The sequence below is a fragment of the Mirounga angustirostris genome, unplaced genomic scaffold (genome assembly GCF_029215605.1).
Source record: "Mirounga angustirostris isolate CCGP_5_RB_7025 unplaced genomic scaffold, mMirAng1.0.hap1 SCAF_3, whole genome shotgun sequence".
NCBI classification, from domain to species: Eukaryota; Metazoa; Chordata; class Mammalia; order Carnivora; family Phocidae; genus Mirounga; species Mirounga angustirostris.
The window spans coordinates 118082246-118108087 of NW_026991711.1; the positions used below are offsets into that span (position 1 = coordinate 118082246).

The window sequence follows — 25842 nt, forward strand, 5'->3', positions numbered from 1 at the left end:
AAGAACCATATGGTCCTCTCAATTGATGCAGAAAAAGCACTTGACAAAATACAGCATTCTTTCCTGATTAAAACTCTTCAGAGTATAGGGATAGAGGGAACATTCCTCAAGTTCATAAAATCCACCTATGAAAAACCCACAGCGAATTATCATCCTCAGTGGGGAAAAGCTGAGAGCCTTTCCCTTAAGATCAGGAACACATCAAGGATGCCCACTTTCGCCACTATTGTTCAACATACTACTAGAAGTCCTAGCAACAGCAATCACACAACAAAAAGAAATAAAAGGTATTCAAATTGGCAAAGAAGAAGTCAAACTCTCTCTTTTCGCAGATGACATGATACTTTATGTGGAAAACCAAAAAGACTCCACCCCCAAATTACTAGAACTCATACAGCAATTCAGTAATGTGGCAGGATACAAAATCAATGCACAGAAATCAGTTGCTTTCTTATACACTAACAATGCAACTGTAGAAAGAGAAATTAGAGAAACGATTCCATTTACAATAGCACCAAAAACCATAAGATACCTCAGAATAAACCTAACCAAAGAGGTAAAGGATCTATACTCTAGGAACTACAGAACACTCATGAAAGAAATTGAAGAAGACACAAAAAGATGGAAAAACATTCCATGTTCATGGATTGGAAGAATAAATATTGTTAAAATGTCTATGTTACCCAGAGCAATCTATACCTTCAATACCATCTGATCAAAATTCCAATGACATTTTTCAAAGTGCTGGAACAAACAGTCCTAAAATTTGTATGGAATCAGAAAAGACCCCGAATTGCCAAGGAAATGTTGAAAAAGAAAAACAAAGCTGGGGGCATCATGTTGCCCAATTTCAAGCTATATTACAAAGCCGTGATCACCAAGACAGCATGGTACTGACACAAAAACGACATACAGACCAATGGAACAGAATAGAGAACCCAGATATGGACCCTCAACTCTATGGTCAACTAATCTTTGACAAAGCAGGAAAAAATATGCAATGGAAAAAAGACAGTCTCTTCAATAAATGGTGATGGGAAAATTGGACAGCTACATGCAGAAGAATGAAACTCGACCATTCTCTAACACCATACAAAAAGATAAATTCAAAATGGATGAAAGACCTCAATGTGAGACAGGAATCCACCCAAATCCTAGAAGAGAACATAGGCAGTAACCTCTTTGACATCGGCCACAGCAACTTCTTTCAAAATACATCTCCAAAGGCTAGTGAAACAAAAGCAAAAATGAACTTTTGGGACTTCATCAAGATAAAAAGCTTCTGCACAGCAAAGGAAACAGTCAACAAAACAAAGAGGCAACCCACAGAATGGGAGAATATATTTGCAATTGACACTACAGATAAAGGGCTGGTATCCAAGATCTATAAAGAACTTCTCAAACTCAACACCCAAAAAACAAATAATCAAGTCAAAAAATGGGCAGAAGACATGAACAGACACTTCTCCAAAGAAGACATACAAATGGCTAACAGACACTTGAAAAAATGTTCATCATCATTAGCCATCAGGGAAATTCAAATCAAAACCACATTGAGATACCAACTTATACCAGTTAGAATGGCAAAAATTGACAAGGCAAGAAACAACAAATGTTGGAGAGTTTGTGGAGAAAGGGGAACCCTCTTACAATCTTCGTGGGAATGCAAGGTGGTACAGCCACTTTGGAAAACAGTGTAGAGGTGTCTCAGAAAATTAAAAATAGAGCTACCCTATGACCCAGCAATTGCACTCCTGGGTATTTACCCCAAAGACACAGATGTAGTGAAAAGAAGGGCCATATGCACCCCAATGTTCATAGCAGCAATGTCCACAATAGCCAAACTGTGGAAAGAGCCAAGATGCCCTTCAACAGATGAATGGATAAAGAAGATGTGGTCCATATATACAATGGAATATTAGTCAGCCTTCGGAAAGGATGAATACCCAACTTTTACATCAACATGGATGGGAATGGAGGAGATTATGCTAAGTGAAATAAGTCAAGCAGAGAAAGTCAATTATATGGTTTCACTTATTTGTGGAACATAAGGAATAGCATGGAGGACATTAGGAGAAGCAAGGGAAAAATGAAGGGGGGGAAATCGGAGGGAGAGATGAACCATGAGAGACTCTGGACTCTGAGAAACAAACTGAGGGTGTTAGAGGGGAGGGGGGTGGGAGGATGGGTTAGCCTGGTGATGGGTATTAAGGAGGGCACGTACTGCATGGAGCACTGTGTGTTATATGAAAACAGTGAATCGTGGATCACTACATCAAAAACTGATGTATTGTATGGTGACTAACATCAACAAAATAAAAATAAAATAAAATGAATATATCCATCATCCCATGATGGTCCCTCATGCCACTTTATAATCCCACCTCATACTACCCCCCGCCTCACCCCCTGGGGCCTAGGCAGCTACTGACCTGCAGTTTCTTTTTCTTTTCTTTTCTTTTTTTTTTTTTTTTTAATATTTTATTTGTTTATTCATGAGAGACAGAGAGACAGAGAGGCAGAGGCAGAGGGAGAAGGAGGCTCCCTGCTTTCAGGGAGCCTGATGCGGGACTCGATCCCTGGATCCTGGGATCATGACCTGAGCTGAGGCAGACACTTGACTAAGCCACCCAGCTGTCGCTGACCTGCAATTTCTATAGATTACCTTCCTTGTATTTTCTGGAAGTTAATAGAAATGGAATCATGGGGCATGGAATCTTTTTTTTATCTGGCATACTCCAAGCATAATAGTTTTGAGATCCATGCTTGTTGTTTTATGTATCAATAGTTTATTCCTTTTTCTTGCTGAGTAGTATTCCACTGTATGGCTATAGCACAACTTGTTTATCCATGCATCTGTGGAGGGACATTTGGGTTGTTTCCAGTTTTGGACTCTTACAAGTAAAGCTGCTCTGAACATTTGTGTCCAAGTCTTTGTATGGGTATATGTTTTATTTCGTTTTGTTTTTACTTGGTAAAATGCCTAGTAGTGAAATGGCTGAGTCATATAATAAAGTGTAGTGTTAACTTTTTGAGAAATGGATAAACTATTTTCCAAAGTGGTTGTGCTATTTTACATTCCCTCCAGCAATGTATGAGAGTTCCAGTTCTTCCTCATCCTTACCAACACTTGGTTTAATCAGTCCTTTTAATTTTAGCAATTCTAGTGTGTATGTAATGGTAACTCCTTGTGGTTTTAACTTGTGTTTTCCTAATAACTAATGCTGTTGAACATCTTTTCATGTGTTTGTCATCTGTATGTCTACATTAGTGAAATATGTGTTCAGATCTTTTGCCTATTTGTTAATTGAGTTGTTTATTTTCTTGTTGCTGAGTTTTGAGTTCTTTATGTATTCAGGATACAGGTTCTTTATAAGATATGTGATTTACAAATATCGTGTCCCAGTATGTGGCTTATCTTTTCTTTTCCTTATCGGTGTCTTTCAAAGAACAGTTCTTCATTTTGATGAAGCCCAACCCGTCAATGTTTTTCTTTTATGGCTTATATTTTGTTAATATATCTAACAAATCTTTGCCTATCCCAAGGCCAAGTCTTCTAGGTTTTCTTACGAAGTGTAATAGTTTTAAGGGTTTTTTTTCCTTTTCTTAAACAGATTTAATTAATTTATTTATTTCAGACCTAGAGTGCAAGAGTGGGGAGAGGGGCTGAGGGAGAGGGAGACTCTCTCAAGCAGACTCCATGCTGAGTGCAGAGCCTAATGCGGGGCTTGATCTCACGACCCTGAGATCATGACCTGAGCCGAAACCAACAGTTGGACACTTAATCAACTGAGCCACTCAGGCACCCAGTTTTAATAGTTAGGTCTATATTCCATTTTGAGTTTTTTATAGGGTACAAGTATGGATCAAGTTTCTTTAAAAACAGTTCATGTGAACTTAAGTTTTAGAAACACTATGGTAGGATATTTTCTCAAGAAGCATGGCTATAAGGGAGGGAAGTGATAAAGTGATAAGTAGTAACAAGAGGGCATAAAGTCAAGAGACATTAAAATTTTTTCTATTTATTTGTAATAGGAAGAGAACTAGATGTGGTCTTATTTTATTTTTTTAAAGATTTTATTTATTTATTTGAGAGAGAGAGAATGAGAGAGAGCACATGAGAGGGGGGAGGGTCAGAGGGAGAAGGAGACTCCCCGCTGAGCAGGGAGCCCGATGCGGGACTCGATCCAGGGACTCCAGGATCATGACCTGAGCTGAAGGCAGTCGCTTAACCAACTGAGCCACCCAGGCGCCCTAGATGTGGTTTTAGATTATAGAGATGGAGCCGTTTAAGAGAAAGAGATCTAAAATCCAATAAAGTTTCATCTTGTTAAAATTGACCATACCATCTTATCACATATATATTCCCATTATCAAGCACAGTGGCATGCACATAGCAGGTGTTCAAGAAAATGTTTTGGAATGAAGGAAACAAAGAATTAATGCAAGAGGATATGGAACCAAGAGTATAGTCATTTAAGGAGCCTTGAATCAGTCTCAGTGAGTAGAGGGAACAAATTCTCAAAAATAGGCAGAGGAAGATAAATATGTAGATAAGAGGGCAGGAAAATCAAGACGTTCATACCCCATAGCCTTGATTTTTTTTTTCTTTTAATTATGAGGCAAGGTTTTATCTGCTGGGGATGGAGAGAGGGAGAGGACCTAACTTGTCCACTGAAGTGTTGCAATACCCTCACATGGATGAGGAGGAGCACTGACTATGTGCTGAGTTAGGTGCCTTGGCAGACACTGTATAAGATGGGATTTCTGTCTATTATTCAGTTATTAATGTATCTGCCATGTCAGGTAAGAATATTTCCCCTGTACTCCAAGAGATAAAAATCTCACCCCAACCAACAGAATAACATTTTAATACCAAACCCTTTGGAAAGTTCTTGGGGTTAGTGAGGGGTTGCAGGGAGGCATGTTAAATAGGGAATCCTTGCAGAAATGCCCCTTGCATCGCATCCTGTAGGTGACTGTGTCAAAGTTTGCTCTAGAATTTTGATACTTTCCTCTTTTCTAAAACTATTCCTTGGGTCTAATGAAGGCACTTGTGAAAAGTGCATTTTCTGATTATCATGTCCCAGGTTCCTACTTAGAAGCAAGAGTTTTCTAATTTACAATTCTCTTTCATTTCTCTTGAACTCTTCCAGAATCCCCTGCATGGAGTTGCAGGGCCAGTGCCTTCCACGGACTCCAAGAAAATCAGGGCACATCCTTTGGGAGAAAATGATGCCATTATCTTACACGATGGAAACTTTCCTCTGGGGACCTCCCCCAACACTGAATCTTGGCTTGGCTTTTGCAAAACCATACCCAGAATGCTTCATTTAAAAAAAAAAAATTAAGATTAGCAACATTCAGTATTATTTTCTCATTCCCTCTTCTCCCTATACCTGTTGTCTTTCCCTATTCCTGTTGTATGTGAACTTTTTCTCACCAGGAGATAGCTGAGAATAGTCATTCAAATAAACATATCGATGGCATTCTAAAATTATGAATTCCACACTAGTACACCACATTGACATGTATCATTTAGAAAACACTATTTTGGCGATGTTATGACTGAATAAATACATGTGTCTTATTGTACAAAGATGTCACTCCCCTACCTAAAATCTTTCAGATTTTAAAATCCACCAGATTTAGAAGAAAATCCGAAATTTCCTCATGGTTTACAAGGCCCTCGGTGATGTGGCCTCTCCCTCTCAGACCTCAGTTCCTCCCACATATGCTCCGGCCATAGCCTTTGTTCTCCTCCAACACACCAACCCCATCCCACCTGCAGTCTTTGCACTTGCTACTCCCTCTGCCTGCCACATGGCAGTCTAGACACTCAGGGACCTGCCTATTTCTCCTCTTTGAGGTCACATCTCATTCCAAACCTTGTGGACTCTACATCCAAAAAAAATCTCTTGAATACATAATTTTGCCTTCGGACCAAAAAGAGTCTTTGCCACATCTCTTGGCTTACATTTTTATCATGGTTCCATGATTGTACTACTTTTGTCCCCCTATTAGGCCATATTCCTTCATACCTCCTTACCTTTTGCATGTATTTTCTCTGCCTAAAATCTTTTACCTTTTCTTCACCTGGTTAGTTTACATGCTTCTTTCAAGACAGCTCAAATGCCATCTCCTCCCAAAAGCCTCTCTTGATCTGTCCCCTGCTCTGAGGGGGAGTTTATTTAACCGAGTTAAATAAATGTATTCTCTATGGTATTATAATCATGCTAACTTGTCCAAATGTCCTAGATGAGAGAGCGAACCAAACCACATGCTTCCCATTGATTGTGATATGGGGGTAACAAAGAAGTGGATGCCCCACTTCCCGGCCTCCCTCGCATCTTGGGGTGGCTATGAGGCTAGCTCTTGTCAATGGAATGTGAAAGGCTAAGGCCTTTAAGAAGCAGGCATACCGGGGCGCCTGGGTGGCTCAGCCGTTAAGCGTCTGCCTTCGGCTCGGGTCATGATCCCAGGGTCCTGGGATCGAGCCCCGCATCGGGCTCCCTGCTCTGTGGGAAGCCTGCTTCTCCCTCTTCCACTCCCCCTGCTTGTGTTCCCTCTCTCTCTCTGAGAAAGAAAGAAGGAGGGAGGGAGGGAGGGAGGGAGGAAGGAAGGAAGGAAGGAAGGAAGGAAGGAAGGAAGGAAGGAAGGAAGGAAGGAAGCAGCAGGCATACCTCCTCCATGTTCTCTGGTTTTCTTCAGGCTTGATGCAGATGATGGTGGGGCCACAGATGGAAGGACCTGGCCTTCAAACTGGAACACCTGCCCTGGACAATTATGGGAGAAATAAACAACTTCAAGGAATCTCCAGCTTATTTTGTTGTAAAGAAAAATTGTTAAGAAGAATGCAATACCAAAAATAAAAGAATTGGCTTATAGGCAAATCTGTGGAAAATAAGCCAGTTGAATTCAATAGCATCTGATCCTGTTATGGGATTTCTGGTTCTCGTATACGAAAAGATTCAATAAGCTTATTTAGGTTGTTCCAAAATTTTTTTTAAAAGATCTTATTTATTTATTTGAGAGAACAAGCATGAGCAGGGCAGAGGGGCAGGAGAGGGATAAGCAAACTCCCCACTGAGCGCAGAGCCTGATGCAGGGCAATCCTGGGACCCTGAGATCATGACCTGAGCTGAAGTGAGATACTTAACATGAACAACTGAGCCACCCAGGCGCCCCTAGGTTGTTCCAATATTTGAAGAAGTAAAGAATAAAGGTTTGGATGACTACAAAATCTCTAAATATATGTTAAAAATTTAACTCAGAGCTGTTCCCTATCCATTTACTTTCAAACAACACCTTAGAATTGTTTTAATCCCATTATTGTTGAGTGGTCAGGGAATTCAAGACACACATGCATTCAGAACATTATTAATTTAAATGTGTAATTACCAGAAATTATCCATTTGAAATAATGTTGCTGTGTTCTACTAAATCTGTCATTTAAAAGTATGTGGTATATTAGCAGTTTTATAGCACTGTAACTGATCAAATAACTTGAGTGGTATTTTGAAAGAGCAAACTTAAAACAGTAGAGTTTCATGAATTCAAATCATGGGATTTTGAAAGAGGGAAAGAAACTTAGTGGCAACAAAGGTAGAAGGAAGAGAGGAAGAAAAAAGTAGAGGCCATTCTATTTAAGGAGGTTGTTACTTTGCAGGACCACGAGAAGATCAATGGTACTCAAATTTGGGGAAATTGGGAAGAAGGAAGCAGGAGGTGGGTGGTAAGGGAAGATGAATTCTTTCTGATGCACACATCACATTTCAGACATCATCTGAACAATCACATAGGGAACATGAGTCAGTAGGTGACCTAAGTCTAAATAAAGAACAAAAGGTCAAGGATGGAGAAGGAGGTTTGATAAAACCTTGGATAACTTCAAGTAGAGGAGTGGTGGCATGTCTTGAGAAATGCCCACCATACGGGGATGAAAAAGGCAGTAGGCAAAACATGAAAAAATATCCCAGGAAGAACCAAGCTTGTTAGCTTGGCAGCTAATATAAGGGAGAGATGCTCTGGAACAGATTTGCATCTTATAGGTCTTCAGGTCATTCCAAGAGTACATAGGTTGGAAATTTTATGACTAGAAGCAGAAATACTTGTATCTGTTAAGTCTCTAATACTGCCCAAGCCATTTGTTCATAGATCTTACCCCCGCCCAGATTAAACAACCTTCGAACATACATTGTTTCATATTTTACATCCGTGACCCCTAGACATGGTAGGTATAGGTATCTGTTTAATTTTATTTTGCTATTGTATATAAGAAGCCAAAGGACACATTTTGGGGCACTAGGAAAGGGGGTGAGGAAATCAAAACAGTATCAAAAAACCATTTGTAGCTAAAATATTGTCCTAAGAAAATTAGCTATGTACTTAACGGATTTTTGACCAGGTCCACTGAGTGCTACTCACTTCATTTGTGTTTCCCTTGAGCCAAGGAAGGTGAGAATTCTGACTCTGCTTTCAAGTCACTGGGACTCATGCACTTGTATGCTTGTCAGCCTGACACTGTGAGGGGACAGATAACTAATGAATATCTCTGAAACATATTTCTTAAATGTCTTTAATGAAATTAGCAATGTAGGTTTAAATTCCAGACACCTATATAATTCCCACTCCCCAAGGTCTCACTCTAAAGAACTTTTCCAAAAAGCAAAATTCTGAACACTGTCCCCTTTTCCTGAATTCCTAAGATGGGCTATGCAAGCTGGTATGGTTACAACTTAAAGGGACAAAAATATTAAAGGAAAAAACCCCACAAGGTTTCCTTTGATTTTAACAGGTAGACTTCCAGCTCACTTCCTTTAAAATATTGCCCCTGAATTACAAATTACTTCATGGTCTTTTTTTAAGTGAGCTCTTTTCCTAGACTGACAGAGCCAGCTGCAGCATTATACTGTCTATGGAAATGATATCATCAGCACTGTCCTTGAATAAGACCACAATCATTACATTTGGCTCCTTTTCACATGGCAGGAACCCAAGAGATGTTTGTTTATAGCAACAGTATTCAGAAAGTTATCACTTCTGCACTCAATCAGTTGGCAGCTTAAAATTAAAAGAAAGTTTATCTTGAATTACTTGAATCCCCTTTTAAAGTAAAAGTAGTTTTAATTTTAATACATTTACAATTAATGTTTAAAGTACTAGCTTGTTTTCTAATTTTTAATGTATTAATTAATTTTGGGAGTAAGAGTAGAAAATTGTAAGAAATAATTTATTATTTGCTTATATTCATTATTCATTAAATATATTTATATTTCTTATACTTCTGTGTTCTAACTTACTATCAGTAATATAATTAACATACTATTTATTATAATTAATTTGATACTAATTAGAACTATTCAATCTAATAATTATTCAATTTAATAGTTATAACTAAGTCATTTTTATACCTGGTATAAAACTTAGATTGTGTTCCCATAACCCCATTCCTTAGAAAAAGCCACTGTTAACCATTTGGTGTCATCCCCTTCTGACCTTTATTCATATATCAAATTTTGCTTTTTCATGGATGGGCTCTTACATTCATTTCAAGGGGTAGCAAGTGATTTTGTCTAACCAAATTACTTAATCAAATAATAATAGAAAAGAACAAAATATTTGAGAGCCATATTCACCACGAAAAACATGTTGTAGAAATTCAACTCACATCTTTTATTAAAGGTTCTCATCTGACAAATATTAGTAAAGCAGTCCATTAAACTGTAAATAACTTTTTAAGTACAAAAATAGGCAGGTGATTTTATAATCTAAAAAAAGATTTTACATTTTCTTAAAAAAACGACTACCACTCTCCCTAAAAAACGTCGTTTAATTTTATTAACATAAATCCAAAATGTTAGCACCATTTATATGCACAGTAAGACCAATAACTTGAAATTTATCATTTCTATCTTTAGTAAATCAATCTTTTCCATTTTTTGTCAATTATTTTCTGACTTTCAAAAATTGAAAAATAAGTGTAAAATTTAATTAAGCTGCTCTTGTTTTCACCCAGTAAATATCATGGTGTCTAACAGAAACCGCATAGAAATAAAACATCAACCTTACTTGTTTTTTACACCAGGGTTCCATAGAACAGCACTTGTAAAAAAGGGGTTTCATTGCTAAAAAGGTTTTGAAAACCGGTGAAGTTGAGGTCTTAAAAGCACTGGCAATATGCATAGTCATGCATACAGTGACAGCAGGCCTGCGCTTACAACCCAGGCTGTGGTCCAGTCCAAGGTCTAGTTTACGATACCATCCTGCTTACACGAAGCCTCCTTGAATCCCCCACTGGAAAGAATACCGCTTTCTTCTAATTCTCACTGCATTTTGCTTTTATCTAATAAACTAAAAGAGTGGTTAATCTTTTTATATCCACAATGATTGATGAGAATTCTATCAAAATCATTCAACCTTGCACTGGAGTTTGCAACTGGTATTGCATTAGTTAATTAATTTTTATTAATCATCTTCATCTCTCTTCATTATGCCCCCAAATGTAGTGTTAGATGAAGAACAAGAAACAAAACCCAAGAGCATCTCATTTACTCATAAATTAAAAACTATTTTTGTATTCCTTCCCATCCCAATTAAAATGATTCTAAAAACAAACAAAAATGATCCAACACTGTTCTCTAATTAATGTAATATGCTTGATAGAGAATATTTAGGATACACAAAAGCATGAAGAATCAGAAAAATATCAATCATAATGCTATTGCCTTACAACCTGTAATAATGTTATTTTCTTCCTTTTTTCTATACTTACTTTCCAAACATAGTTGAGATCATATTAGATGTAAGTTTGTATCCTTTTTTCCCCCACTTCACATGTCACAATCATCATTTCTCCATGTTATTAAAGGCTCCTTGTAAAAAAATTTTAATGGACGTTTCATCATATAATTTAACAAATTCCTTAATATGTCGGTCATTAACAGATGGACACACTGAATGTGTTTTTTGAATGAATTAACACAGGACTTCCAACACTTATTTTTACATCTGAACTGTATTCAATGTAGGGCTTAGGCAGGGCCTGAAAAAAAGGCAAAACCTCATAAATACCCAAAGAAAATGTAGGATATGTATTTCAACAGGTCAAATAGCCAATCAGTTATCTTTATGGGTCCTGTCACATTAACCATAAACTGTTTATTAAGGGGAAATAAGGAAAAGTCACTATCACCCACTCCGAGGCCAGATAAAACTATCCTACAACCATTAACCATCTTTCTCCACACAAAAATTTTGAACAAGAGGCATAGATCCTAAAGAAAGGCTAACATATTCAACTGAAGTTTTGAATTCTCATGAGACCAACTTGAGATACAACCAACAAGGTAAAAAATTTAATGATACATGGCAAAAGATTAATATTCTTTAAACTTGCACAAAGCCAGTAGCAAAATGTACAAAGGACACTGAAAATTTTATATAAAATAAAATGACCAAAAATTTATGAAGATGTTCAAACTCGGTTGTAAACCAAAGAAATATAATTAATTATACAGGTGAGGTAACACTTTTCACACAGGGATCAGCTGAGACTTAAAAAAAATGAAACAGTATTACTTGAAATAAACAAAGATGTATTCCTGAAACTTAAAACCTTGTTCATCAAAAGCAATTTTCTTACAAAGATAATGATGAAATGGGAATTCAGTCAGACTTGGGAAAGAGTACGGTCTATATTATTAAAATGAATATAAACTTTCTATAAGACAAAGAACCTTTAACAGAAAAGTAAAAGGACTAGCATTGAAGGCTGACAGTTGTAGACTGACATGCTTTCGGGAAAGCATCACCAAGGAGGAAAACAGGTCGTCTACTGCTAGATGATAAAAACTGTTGGAGAGTATCCTTCCCCAGTATTAAAAAAGGTGAGCTAGAAGTATGTATTTTCATAGGTTTCTCCCTTCTATTCTTTCAAAAAGGAATCAATGATTAGCACATGTTGGACACATTACAAGGAGGTTAACAAGTAAGCTTTGCACAACAGGTTAAAAGCTAATGATCAGAGAAACCTGCATTTTGCTGATTGGGGAAAACTGGTGAATATACATGCACAACCTGGAAATGCCTAGGTAGAGTGGTGGTAGCCTGTGAATAGTGAGAGCAGGTTAATGTAGTGTAAAGTGTTTTAATTATAAAGATGGCCATGTGTTTGAGTGAAGAAATGACCAGGATGTGGGGAAACTTTGGGGAAAACAATTGGCTTTTAAAAGTCCATACACTTTGACACAAAAATTCAATTTGTAGATTGAATGAAAACTAAATTCAAGTATTAATTGCAATATTGTTTTTAATGGCAAGAAGTAAGTAACAGGTTAATGTACATCAACAGAAGACTTTTAAATAAATTGGGACAACCCAAACAGCAAATACATCATTAAAATAATTTTTTATATGTGAAAAATGTCTATAATATAGTGTGGGAAAACTACAGGGCATTTAGAATTCTATATTGAAAATATACACTCAAATATATACATACATACCCATCCCAAAGTATCAATACTGGTTTTCTTAGAATGGTGGGACAGTGGATGATTTTAATTTTCTTTTTGTTTATTATATCTTTTGGGGGGTTTTCAAAGAAATATGTATTTCTTATGTAATTTTTTTTTTAAAGATTTTATTTATTTATTTGACAGAGAGAGACACAGCGAGAGAGGGAACACAAGCAGGGGAAGGGGGAGAGGGAGAAGCAGGCTCCCCGCAGAGCAGGGAGCCCGATGTGGGACTTGATCCCAGGACCCTGGGATCATGACCTGAGCCGAAGGCAGTCGCTTAACCGACTGAGCCACCCAGGCGCCCAATTTTTTTACATTAATAAATGCTTACATGCTAAAAAGAGTTATAAAAATTAAAGGGGGCAAACCAGGAAGTCTGTAAAATCATGATTAAGTGCTAATGTATTTACAATTTAAAGGATTTAACTGATTTATATGAAAAACAGTAAGATTCTAATGGGACGCCTGGGTGGCTCCCATAGTCGTTAAGCATCTGCCTTCAGCTCAGGTCATGACCCCAGGGTCCTGGGATCGAGCCCCGCATCGGGCTCCCTGCTCAGCAGGAAGCCTTCTTCTCCTTCTCCCACTCCCCCTGCTTGTGTTCCTGCTCTCTCTCTCTGTCAAATAAATAAATAAAATATTAAAAAAAAAAAAAAAGAAAAACACTAAGATCCTAATAATAAATGAACAAAGCGAAAGAAGAAACTAAAATATATAGAAAAATAGTATCAATAAACAAGTGCAAATAAGACAACATACTTATCCTCTTATTAAAGTGGAAAGGGTTTTAAAAAACCCACAATATTAATTAAATATGAATAGGTACTCTCTCAAACCCCATCATACCTTTTAATCCAGTAGTTGCACTTCTGAAATTCTGGCCAAAAGAAATATTGCTATGAAAAAAATACTCCTATGGAAAAAAAACTTTCAGTAGAATATGTCCTTCACAATGTTCCTTGTACAAGAAAATAATGAAAATACAGCAGAATATTATTTGAGAATCCAAAACCAAGAAGCATCCAAACATTGAGATTGCTTCAAAAAGATCTCATCCATGCTGATACAGAATGATTTGCTAAAATGCAAGGCATGTAGTGATGTGAATAACTAGTCACTTAGGCAGCGCAAAGAATTACAAAAGGTTGGTACCAGTCATAAGGGACACAAAAGGAATGTCAGAGGCTATTTTATGTTGTGAAAATCTCATTCTTTTCATGGGACAAAGGTGATTTAGTAGCAAAAGAGGGATATTCCAGATGTGAAAATGAAAAAAAGGGCATAAAGATCAAGATGATGATTCAGATTCTTTTCCAAAAGAGCTTTGTACCATTTACCATTTCAATGTCTGCAGATGCTTACAATAAACTCTGTTATGTTCCTGACATTCCTAGATGCAGATCCACACAAATTTCAAATAAATAAAATTTGTATACACCACTTATTGCACTGCATGATGTTTTAGGCCATTTTTAAGGAAATAAATCTGATTTCTACCACGAGAACTAATGAGAAAAACATAGTCACCTTGAATCCTTTTTGAACTAAGGCAGAATTAAATAAGAAAATTAAATGTCAGCATGCTATAACTACGTAAGAAAAACCTATCCATGGGGAAAAATCCACAGAAATATTATTAGTTCTCATTCATTCATCAACACATATAAATGGAACACCTATTACACACTCAGCACCGTGCTCAGCACCGAGAGATATAAATTGGTAAACACAACAGTCACTGGCTGTCCTGGAGCTTACATTCCAGTGGAGGGGAGACACACATTATTCAAATAAGCATATGCATGGGGGTGATGCCTCTTCCCCAACTTTTTTCCTTCATTTTTCTTGTTTACTATCAACCATTCTCATGAATGTTCACTTTAATAATACTCATTTTAAATGACCGGACTTTTCTCACATTTTAAGACAAATTAATTACATAAATTGGTCACTATTTATCTGGTTCATGTCCAATTCAAATATCCAGAAGAAAAAGATAGAAAGCTTTCCATTTATTATCTAAGTTCCATAAAAAATTTCCTAGAGAAGGTCAGGACAACCTTTTTGTCATTTGCATAATGCAGCTATCATATCTTTTCAACTGCCCTGGCAGATCCCAGCCCTGGCCAGTAAATAAAGCTACTATCACTAAGTCTAAACACATTCAGGGAATAAATCAGAATAAAAACACTGACAACACAGACGTGTGAATAATAATTATAATTAACCCCTTCTAAAAGAAAAGGTATATGTAATAGTACATAATAGTAACAGTTTAACCCATTTTTTTTTTTTTACTCAAAGCATAAAGCAGAGACAACACTTTATCCCAGGTTAACATGCAACTTAAAAAAAAAAGTTAATATACATATTAAACATGGAAATTCACCAGTAAAACCTTACTTATTTTTCATTTCCCCCCAAACATATCTTGACATAATTCCTTTATTTCTTAATAAACAAGGCCCTACCACTGGTCACCTGACCAATATCTTACATTTCTGGAGCTTGACGGTTTAGTGAGTTATGGACATAAAAACACTGTTATAAGTATAATGAAGTAACACATCTGCAAAGCAGCTGATAAGACTGCTTTACCGATGGAGAGGTCCCTATTCCAATCTGCCCATTCCCTCCCAATCTCGGCAAAAACAGAAATATTCTCCAGCCATCCGTGAAGCGGTCTTGTCAAGAAAGACCTGAAACATTATTTCCCTAGGTGTCTAACAAATCAGCAGCGATGAACTATAAAAGCACCCAAGTGCTCTAAGATCCTTACTTTTTGGAATATTCCTTGAGGGTAAAATTTTCTTATGACACGGAGAAACACAAGTTCAAAAAAAGATAAAGAGAGAAGACAGATTTTTCTGCCTCTTTGTGCATACAAAGCTTGACTCAAAACCTTTTATCGTATTAGAAATTCCAATACCACAAACCTAAAAACTTTCAGAGGTTTTTCCTAATTCCTTCTTGTACTAAATGTGGCTTCAACTATGTCAATATACATAGAGCTCAATTTGCGAGGGGCAGTTATACAAATAGACTACTCGGAACACATTTTCATGTAGGCTTCTCTAGGAAAATACAATAAAGAAGGAAGACTATCTTCAAGAATTTGTTGTATTTAAAATCAATACTGTTAGTAAGATGCATTTTAAGCACAAATTAAAATTAGTATACATTTTTCTCATCTCTAGCAACCAAAAGAGCCCTGCTTAGACACAATTAGAGCTTCCTCCTCAATGTGTTATCTTGAACTTAATTAACCCAGAAAAGATTTTTTTTTTTAAGATTTTATTTATTTATTTGAGACAGAGAGAATGAGAGAGAGAGAGCACATGAGAGGGGGGAGGGTCAGAGGGAGAAGCAGACTCCCCGCTGAGCAGGGAGCCCGATGCGGGACTCGATCCAGGGACTCCAGGATCATGACCTGAGCCGAAAGCAGTTGCTTAACCAACTGAGCCACCCAGGCGCCCACCCAGAAAAGATTTTTAAAAGTGCTCTGCAGGTATCACCTCCTCTCAAAAAAAACCATAGAGGGACATAATCTAAGAAAAGGCTATCCAATCTAAATGACTAGTTCAAGCAAAAATCATTAGAGGAATTCTGTAGATCACCAATGTAAGAGGTTTTGGAGAAGAGAATAGTATACAATTATTTAAAATCATGTACACATTTCACTTTGCATGCAAGATGATCTAAAATATAAACACAATGTAATTGTAAATCACTGAAAATACAGTCAAGTCTCTGCCCCCAGAATTTAGAGTCACACTCTATGGTCAGAAAAAAAGGGAGGGAGGGAGGGAGGGAAGAAGGGAAATATGAGAAACATAATAGGAGTCTATCAAATATTTTAGTTTGTAAGTAGAATCTAAACAAAGAGGAAGGATTTGGGCATGCACACACACAAAATGGATCAAGATCTAAACAATATGATCAAAATTACTAACCACTAAGTATGAGAAGAGTTAAGAGGCTACTCTTAAATAAGCGATAAAGTTTCACTAAGGTTTTAAAACACACAATATAATTTTCTGTGTGTGAAAACTATTTTTTAAAAAACAGAAACAGGGTTCAGTTTTCTAGCCTCTACCTTAGCAAAAGGGCAACAGAATACTTTTATTAGGAAAAGAGAAAAAATGGTTTTGCTCATGTTTCCTAAACTATGCTTTGTTATCTAGGTTTCTTCTGTTTTTGTTGTTGTTTTTTTTTTTTTTTACTCAAATAAAGCACAAACTGTGACTTAGAAATTCTCAGGGCTTTGTCACCAGTACACCAAGCACATATAATACCATAGAAAACACATATACTTTATTAGATGGACTTAAAATCCCACACAAATTAATTTTAGGCACTTCTTGGGTATAGACTATGGGAATCTTCTTTCAAAGAACAACATATCTAGCAGGCAAGACCACAGAGTTTAGTTTTAAGAACAATACATAACGACTAGACAATTGATTTAAAAAATTGCATAATTAACCCAACTGTATCCTGTTACAATTTCTTCACAATTCCACGCACCACTTTAGGGTTTAATAGAAACAGTAATTTTTTTTTTAGCATCCAAAGTCTAAAATTCTTTTTCCCTTTATTTCACCAATATGGTCTTGAAACTATCACACATTCTTTGAGGGAGCATGAGACAGAAGTTCTATTTTTGTATAGGGTGAACTTTAAATCAGTACTTTCTATATTGTATCTACATCTATACAGATTCAACACATGATGGCTGACTTTGATGTCTTTTAAAGCCTATTTCAACAGGTTTATTTTGCAAAGACAGGCTTCTCATTACTAATTCCTTTAGACATCTAATGTTTGTGTTCTTTACGTAACTATGAGGAAAAAAATAGAATGTGGGCAATGGTTTTAAGGATGTCTTTGGGGTAAACACTACATATAAATTTGGTTTGGCATCTTCTTCTAACTCAAGTTGTTTGCAAAGGTATCCTCCAAAACGCAATCCATTGTTGGTAATGGGAAGATAAAATACACGTAACTTCATCCCTTCCATGCCTAACTAGCAGCTTAAGGAGCTGGCAAAGTCTAGGTAGTTCTGTTATCTTTCTGAATCTACTGAATCTACTTTTCAGCATATGAAGCTAAAACTAAGAAACATTAATATGTTAAATATAGTAGGATTTTACTACTGGCATTTATATGCTGTATATACAGCAAGCCAGTCTTCTGATGTACTCAACAACCCTGACAATACTCTCTAATGAGCAAAGTACAAATTGATAAATCAAGCCAGTGGTGGGGAGATAGCAAAGAACTAGAGAACCTACTTAGAAACTGGTGGTTTGGGGAATGATGGCTTTAAGGCAAAGTTTAGAATACCTCCAGGATTGAGTAACATACCTTCACTGATGGTGAATGAAGATACAGGGGAGCAAGGGATGGCTGAGCTATGGGAAAGCTGATCTGCAGCAAGAAGTTCTAGATATTTGGACAGTTGGGAGGGGTCAAAGATAAGTCATGCAAAGAAACCTTGTCTCTACCCAGCTTTGAAAGAGGGACTGATGACAGGATACAACTGGGTAACAGAGAAGATGACCCCAAAGTCCACAGAAAAATCTGGGATGTGCTGTTATCCTCTAGATACAAAGTAGAACACACTACAGATACATTCCCAAAAATGCCTGCAGAGAAAACTAGAAATCTAGTTGTTTACAGTTTTTCTATTTACACTAATATAAACAGATTTTGAGGTTGTCTGTACTGTATGTGGTTGCTGTGGTCACAGCAAGAAATGTAAAGTGCCTACAAGAGAGAGGACAACAGAATCCCATTTCTAGGCATCTTAATTCTATACACTGAGACAAAAAAGAAAAGAATATCTCAGGGACTTCCTGCCTTTCCTCAAGCTCCCTGTACTTTTCTGTAACTACCTACTAGGCACTTCTTAAAGGCCAGAAAACAAACTCTTCTATTTCACGCCACACTTCTAAAATCACTTTATCTGCATTAAAAGTGCCAGCCAGCAGTGCTAAAGCACTTTTTTTTTATTCTTAAGGCAAAATGTCATATCCCATACCCACTTTCCCCTGCCCCCCCAAACCACCTGCCTTCACTGTATTCTTTGCTCATTATAAGAGCCAAAGAAGATAGAACTGAAAACTTTCTAACTAGACTCCTCAATATAATGTGTAAGATATACTTTATAAATGCTATTATCACAAAATTAAACATATTTAAATGCTTATAGCATATGGTTACTTTTACCAAGATATCAAGAATAATTATATGACTTTCAAAATTAATATCAAACAAGGATATTCAAATCCAGCCACATGTACAGAGGTATGAAGCTTTGTTCTTTTCAAAGGTGAGCACAATGACTCTAAACAAGATGGTTGTTTACACCCAAAAGTAGCATATTAAAAACCAAAAGCATTGCCCTTTGCTTACTTCTATTTAAACTGCATATAAATTGCCAGTATGACTACTCATGAGACTCTCCATCATATTTGGAAATAATACTGTTAAAATTATCTTGATGTATATTCATACATGAATTAAAATTTTTTTGTCATTGTAATTTTGGTTTTATGTACAAGCGTATAGGTACAATCTTATTTCTAAAAGGTAGAATGTAACAAAAAATCATGTTTTGTAAATGTGGTATAAGATTTCATGCATTCTCATGATGCCATGTCAGTCACCTACCACACTAAACCAACTGTAACAATGTAGTGCATGCTTTAAACATCCAGCTAAGGATAAATTTTAGCCAACACCCTGACGAGAAGGGCAGGTGCTGGTATAGCACTGAACTGATGCGGCAGCAACCCACAGGACTAAGCCATGACTATTCAAACGAAAAGATAAAAAGGGTAAAAGATGTGAATTTGCTGGACTACTTCACAGAATATTTATCTCTGATGAAAATGCAACATCTGCAAAATAGATTTGGGTTTTTAAGGGAGTTTTTAATATAAAACAAGTAATTCCTAATAGTGATTTGAAAAAGTATGAGAACATATGAACAAATAAAACTTAGTAATTTAGAATTTACTTTTGTAAAAGCAAGTTGACAAATATTAAAATGTTATACTTGCATTATGAACATTGTAATATAAATATAAAACACAAAACATCCACTGTTAAACACTGATCTCCCATGCCTGACTTGGATTTAGATATTGAGTATATTTTACAGAAAGAAACTTTCAAAGTTTTGTCAATGCTTGCGGTATATACTATTATTCCTCATCAAAATCTGCATGAAATCTAAAAGGCTGGTATTAAAAGTAGTTATTTTTTTTCTTCAATATTCTAAAATATGCCAGTTTGGATCAGCCTTCAGATTTTCAGGGCATGAAACATATACAAAGAGAGTACCCAAAAATATGTTTGAACACATTTAGGATAAGTTTGTTTACAATTACAACAGAAATACCTTCTACCTTCATATCTTTCCATTTTCAGTGAAAAAAATATCCTAAGCAAACACAAGATATTTGGGGCCAAGTTACTTCTTTGTAAAAATAATATATCATGTTGATCAACTTTTAAATCAAATTCTTAAAAGCATTAAAAAAAGTTTGTATCTTGTAATTGTTAATGCATTCATGTGGTGTTAGGAAGATAAAAGAAAACATATAGAAACAAAAAATCTCAAACTATCCCAATTCTTAAAATGAGAAATTTTCAAATTAAGAAATAACCTTTGTTGTTTAAAAAATAAGCTTTTCATCTCAAACTCCCTTTAAATGATTGACATATAATTCAATACCTAAGAAGACTCTAGGTAAATTATTTGATTAATATTTATAGGGTGATACTTCTCTGGGTAGACATATTTTACACAACAGCTTCCCATTAATGTTGGAAAAAAAATCACTTGATAATTTTAATCACAATGATTGATTAATGGATTAACAATTTTCTCATTTAGAGAATTTAGAAATTAGATGGCACAGATCCAATAAAGGAAACAATCTGGTAATTGCTCAACATGAAATTCTGTCCATTCATAATACTAAGCCAAAAATCTGCAGACTCCACTCCGTTGGATTACATGTTTTCATGTATATAATTTGATCAACAAAAAATAGGTCCACACTGTTGAGCTTTCTTCTTTTTCTCTTTCTTTTTTTTTTAAGAGCAGCTCAATGATTTTGGGGATTGGTCAGTACAATACAGAAAACAAGGGGCAAAGCACAAAATGGCACTTAACACCAATGCCAGTCAGTACTCATCTCATTATGATTATTAACAAAAGATATTATTATTTTTTGTGTTATTTGCTTTTCCTTGAACATAATCAAAGCCATAAACTTGAATTTGAGGTATATACACAATACATACACAACCTTATGCAAAATACTTTTCATAATTAACATTAATTGGAAACTGAGTATCTGTGCTGATTTGTATTTTGACTTAATGGAACACGAAGAGAATAACATTCAACTAGGGAGGGTTATACTGACAATAAAGCTCTTAAAGTGAAAAATGTCTTCCTCTCCCTTTGTACTTACCACAGGCTATACAGTGTCCTGAGAGGATTCATTATGAAAAAAATAGCAATCACAGCTTTAAAGACCTTGCTTTGGAAGGAACTAATGAGAAAGCAGATTGGAAAGTGAGACTTCATGTTTGTTTTCAAACAAGTGGTCTTAATTTTTCTTCTTATAGAAAAAAGTTTAAATCAGTTTATTATAAATATATCTAAACCATTAATTTTTGCAGCTTTCAGGTAAAGTCCAGCACTTCGTTTATACAAAGTCTGTGAGAAGAGGTCAGTAGAGATCATCTAATCTTAAGTCGTGACATCATCCATTCAAGTCCTTGGCATAATCTATAAAGAATATAAAATCATTTGATTAAATTCTCAACTAAAAAGCTATGAACAACAAACTGAAAGATATCATTTTTCATTTTCCTAAACAACAAAGATTAAAAAGTCAGTAATATTCAATGCTGGTGTTATTGTGGTGAAGCCATACTCTCATACACAGTAGTACATCCATGCTTTTCTGGTTTTGTTATGTCTTTAGTGCCTAGACCACTGCCTGACACATAAAAGGAGCTCAATAATTATAATGAATATCCACGGAAAGTAATTTGGCAATATGTATCAAAAATATTTAAAATATCAATACCTTTTTTCTACTTCTAGAAATGTATTCTAAAATAATAAGAGACAAGGACAGGTTGATATATAAGACTGTTCATCAAAGCATTTTTAATAGGTAAAAGTAAAATTTAAATACCTAGAAATAGAGAAAAAATTTAATATAGAACACTGATATCATGAAATAGTAAAAACTTCCTTTCAAAGACAATTTTATAGTATGATAAAATGCTCATGATATAAATGAAATAAAAGTGGCAGGATATTAAACTAAATATATAGTTGAGATGGTAAAACAAAGTATACACATGTATGTTACATCTATATATTTTAAAAATTTGAAGGGAATAAAATCTCTTAATCACTAATACCAGTTACTAGTGAACAATGTGTAATTGAGAACAGCACAAAACACAGAAAAAGATGTTCACTATGATAATAAAACTAAATGTTTAGCGAGAGGAAAATGGTTGTACATATTATAACAAAATGAAAGAATGTTATAAAATATTAACCATTATCTATGAGGAGCTTTTATAGATATGAGAAAATATACTACTATATTTAATTAAAAAACACCAGAACTCAGATTTTTGTGGAAGTATGAACCTAATAATGTAAAAGAAGAAGAAAAAGAAGAAAAGACAATGAGGTAAATAAATGGTTATCTTGGTGTTGGCTCATACTTCCCTACTGTTAGTAGATTCCTTACTTTTAAACTACTGATAGGAAATGGTGCAAAATAATAAAAATAATAGGCAAATAAAGTAAGTCCAAACTGTTAAATGAACAGTAGTTACCTAACTGCAAACTAGAAACTGTGCTAAGCACTTAATACCCATTATCTTAATCTTTACAGATTAAAGGACCAGAACCCTTCCCATACTACAAGAGGGAACCCAAGGCTTAAAAGACGCTAGCAAATGGCAGAGGTGGGAGTCAAAATGCCAACCAACCAATACTAAAACCTAGAGCTTAGATCAAGGTGGCCGGACTGCAGAAGGGAAACATTTTCTCCAAAACCAAACACTTCCACTTGATAACTACTGCAGAGGGAAGCCCACATAAACCAAAAATTAGAAAGATATAACATCATCCATTGATTTCCTCTTTTAAAAATGAAACTGCCATGGTTCGTATCTATCCTAACTAATGATATATTTCCACATAATTACTCCAAGTATTTAAGTCAAATCTTCTGCCAATCCTCCATGATCTTTGTTGTCAAATTTAGTATTAAAATCAGTGCTTTTGCTTAAAGACCTTTGGTAGACAAATATAATGTATAAAGATATACCTGTATCAACAAGTATTCAACTATTTGACAAAGAAATATGTAATGGATAAGATATTTTTACCTAAATGAGTATGTGGACAATGGATATTATCTGTGACTTTTTTTTTTTTAACTATAAACATATTTACTTTTTTGAGGTTCTAATTATGTTCTATCAATCGTCTGTAATCAGGTAATAGGGCCTTCTATTTCACTAAGATTCAGCTTCATCTCCAGTTTACTTCTTTTTTCTCTGCTTTTAAATACATACATGAGGGATTCTAAATAGAGGTCTTAAATTTGGGGTTGAGGTTCTTCTGATATTAGGCAAGACCAAAAGCTTGGGGCAGAAACAGATGAGGTAGCTGAAGTGGGAGAAATTCTCAAGACCATGGTGAAGGTGAACTAATACAATGAGTTACTAAAGCTATCTATCTCTGCCCTGAGCTTCTACCCTATCCTATACCTCAAATTTAAGACCTCTAATTAGAATCTTCATCTCCAATTTAATTATTTTTCAATCCTTTTAAATACACAGATCCACCGTATTTTGGAAAAACAACTACAACGAAAACCTTAACTTGCTCATCTCTTTCAGCTTTTAAAGCTATTTCTAACCTCCTTTATTCCATCTCTCCTAATAGCGTTCTCTCCTTCTTCCTCATCCTTGACCTTATATTTGACAATGCTGACAACCACTTCTTTCTTGAAATTCTTTCATCTCTGGGCATTAGACCAGGGCAAAATTCTACTGCAGGCATCTATCTACCTTTCTTTTCCAAACCAGGAACCTTCGTGCCAAACTCTCTCCAATTTCCCACCCCTTTTTTAAAGTGCAACAACCCCCTCTTGACAACACTAGTGGCAAAATGAGTATCCCCAAATTAGTCTCACACTTGAATCCTTTCCTAGTTCAGCTTCTTCATGGATAAAATGTAAATTAAAACCAAAAAGTCCAAAGGATTGTTATCACAACTAAATGATACACTGTATGGAAAGCACTCAAGGCACAGGACATTACAGTGTTAAGACCCACCACCAGTGCAAGAACTGTTTCTTGACTTGTCCAGCACTCCATGACACTCCCATTTCTCTGAATTCCTACAGCAATTCTATAATCTATTTGTTCATATGGATTAGTTCAGTATGTTTACACGTATTATGCACGTTTTATGTTTTATTCTTTACAGAACCAAGCTAAAAACTCTCTAATTACACATAAGGACTATGTCTCACGTCTCTCGCTTACATTGTTTTATACATGGTAGCCTTAAATATTTATTGATTTTAAGAATTCATGTTTCTAAAATAAAGACGTGTTTTCCGAAAGGAACTCTTACCCCTCGCCAGTAAGAGCACAGCATGCCTGGATATGCCACTGGTGATCTTTAATAGAAGTTAGTTTCAAAAACTGGGAGATTTCTGCTACAGTCATGCATTCTTTAACATCTTGTTTATTAGCAAAAATCAGCAATCCAGCTTTCCGTAGGTCCTACAGAAGCAAACAAAACTGTAAAGGCCAGTGCATTTTACTCAGAGATTTTCCAACTCAATTAACTGAATACTTTTGATCTTTTAACCTAGAATTCCTCAACCATTTGACATAAAAGCATCTTACAGCTCTTATGCTGATGGACAGTAAACTTAAAACTAAACATATTTTAAATAAACACTTCTATATTTGTATGGATATACATATTTCTTATAGCCCTAAATAACATTTTTTTATGATCCTAAGTGCTATAGTTAACAGTCATATCTTCAAATACATATTTACCCCTCCCCCTAACCCAAAACTAGGTTTCCATGGCTAAGAGCTACTCTTTAGCATGGCAAGAGATTTTCAAAGTTCTACCCCAATCTATTCTTTAGGGACCCATACCTAAAGCTAGTATCTTCCAGGTGCATAGGAAACAAACTAATTCATCATATACAATGTATGCCTTAGGGCCTTAGAGTTTAATTCTCAGTTGGAAGGTGCTATCCTAAACCAATCCTATTCTTCTGAGACCTAGGTCCTCTATCTTTGTTCATGAAGATTTCTTAGATTTGAATATTCAATAGGGCCATTTTCGTTAGCATTAAGTTTATCGTATTTCCCAATTAGACAGTAAGTTCTACCACTTCTAGGCTTTGCCTCTGAGGCAAATTCTTTAATTTTTCTGAATTTGTTCCAAACCAGGTTTGAACTGAGATCTTCCTGCTATAGCTGCTGCCCCTCATTTATAAAATCCTGAGACTACCACCTACCTCCTGGGGATGTAGTTTGAATGAATGAACTACTACATGAAAAACACCCCAGTTCAGTACCTGGCTTTGGTAACAGTCCAGTAAATATTAGTTCACTTATTGCCCTGAAAATGAGGGTCATCTTTACCTTTCTGCATACCCCAAAGTGACTGGTTTAATGTTTTACTCACAAAGCAGGCAAATGGTTATTCATCTCCTTTTGCTCTATCCTACCCTTCCTTTTCCCATTTTTAAAGCCAGATACTTCCTTGATAATCTATTGAAAGTTATGGACCTTTTCCTCATAAAAATGTACATATGTATATATGCAAAAAAAGATTTACATATGATGTTAGGGTGTTAAAAGATACCCTGAAGTCCATTCATGGATCCTGAATTAAGAACCCATGATGGATGCACTCAACTGGTAGATTAAAATTCTGCATATGTATATATATATACACACATATAAAGAGATACTGAGAAAACTAAGGTTTTAGTGCTGTGCTTGCAAATTTTCTCAACTGTGTTGAATGATATCATTCTTCTTAGGTATTTTTATAGGATATTTTGATTTCAATCATGTGTATGTGTTTGAAACAAGAAAGTCTTTAGTATATACAAACTGACATTGCTCCACATTATTTTACTCTGTGAGAACACAGTTTCAATAATCTCTTTGATTTTTTTTCTGGTGTCAATAAAAAATATAAGTAATAAATTTCTTA

The 25842-nt window shown here is 35.6% G+C and overlaps 1 protein-coding gene across 2 annotated transcripts in view; it reads right to left on the reverse strand.

The window, feature by feature from the left end:
- Positions 1-14726: 14726 nt before the first annotated feature.
- Positions 14727-25842, reverse strand: part of ARL5A (ADP ribosylation factor like GTPase 5A) — a 30694-nt gene continuing 19578 nt past the window's right edge. The window contains exons 4-5 of one of the 2 annotated variants that reach the window (XM_054506217.2): positions 24226-24377; positions 14727-21333 (exon numbers count right to left, since the gene is read on the reverse strand). In XM_054506217.2, the coding sequence (XP_054362192.1) occupies positions 21285-21333; positions 24226-24377 (201 nt within the window). In that variant the 3' untranslated portion in view covers positions 14727-21284. The remainder of the gene's footprint in view (positions 21334-24225; positions 24378-25842) is intronic. The other variant, XM_045868865.3, reaches the window with a different exon arrangement.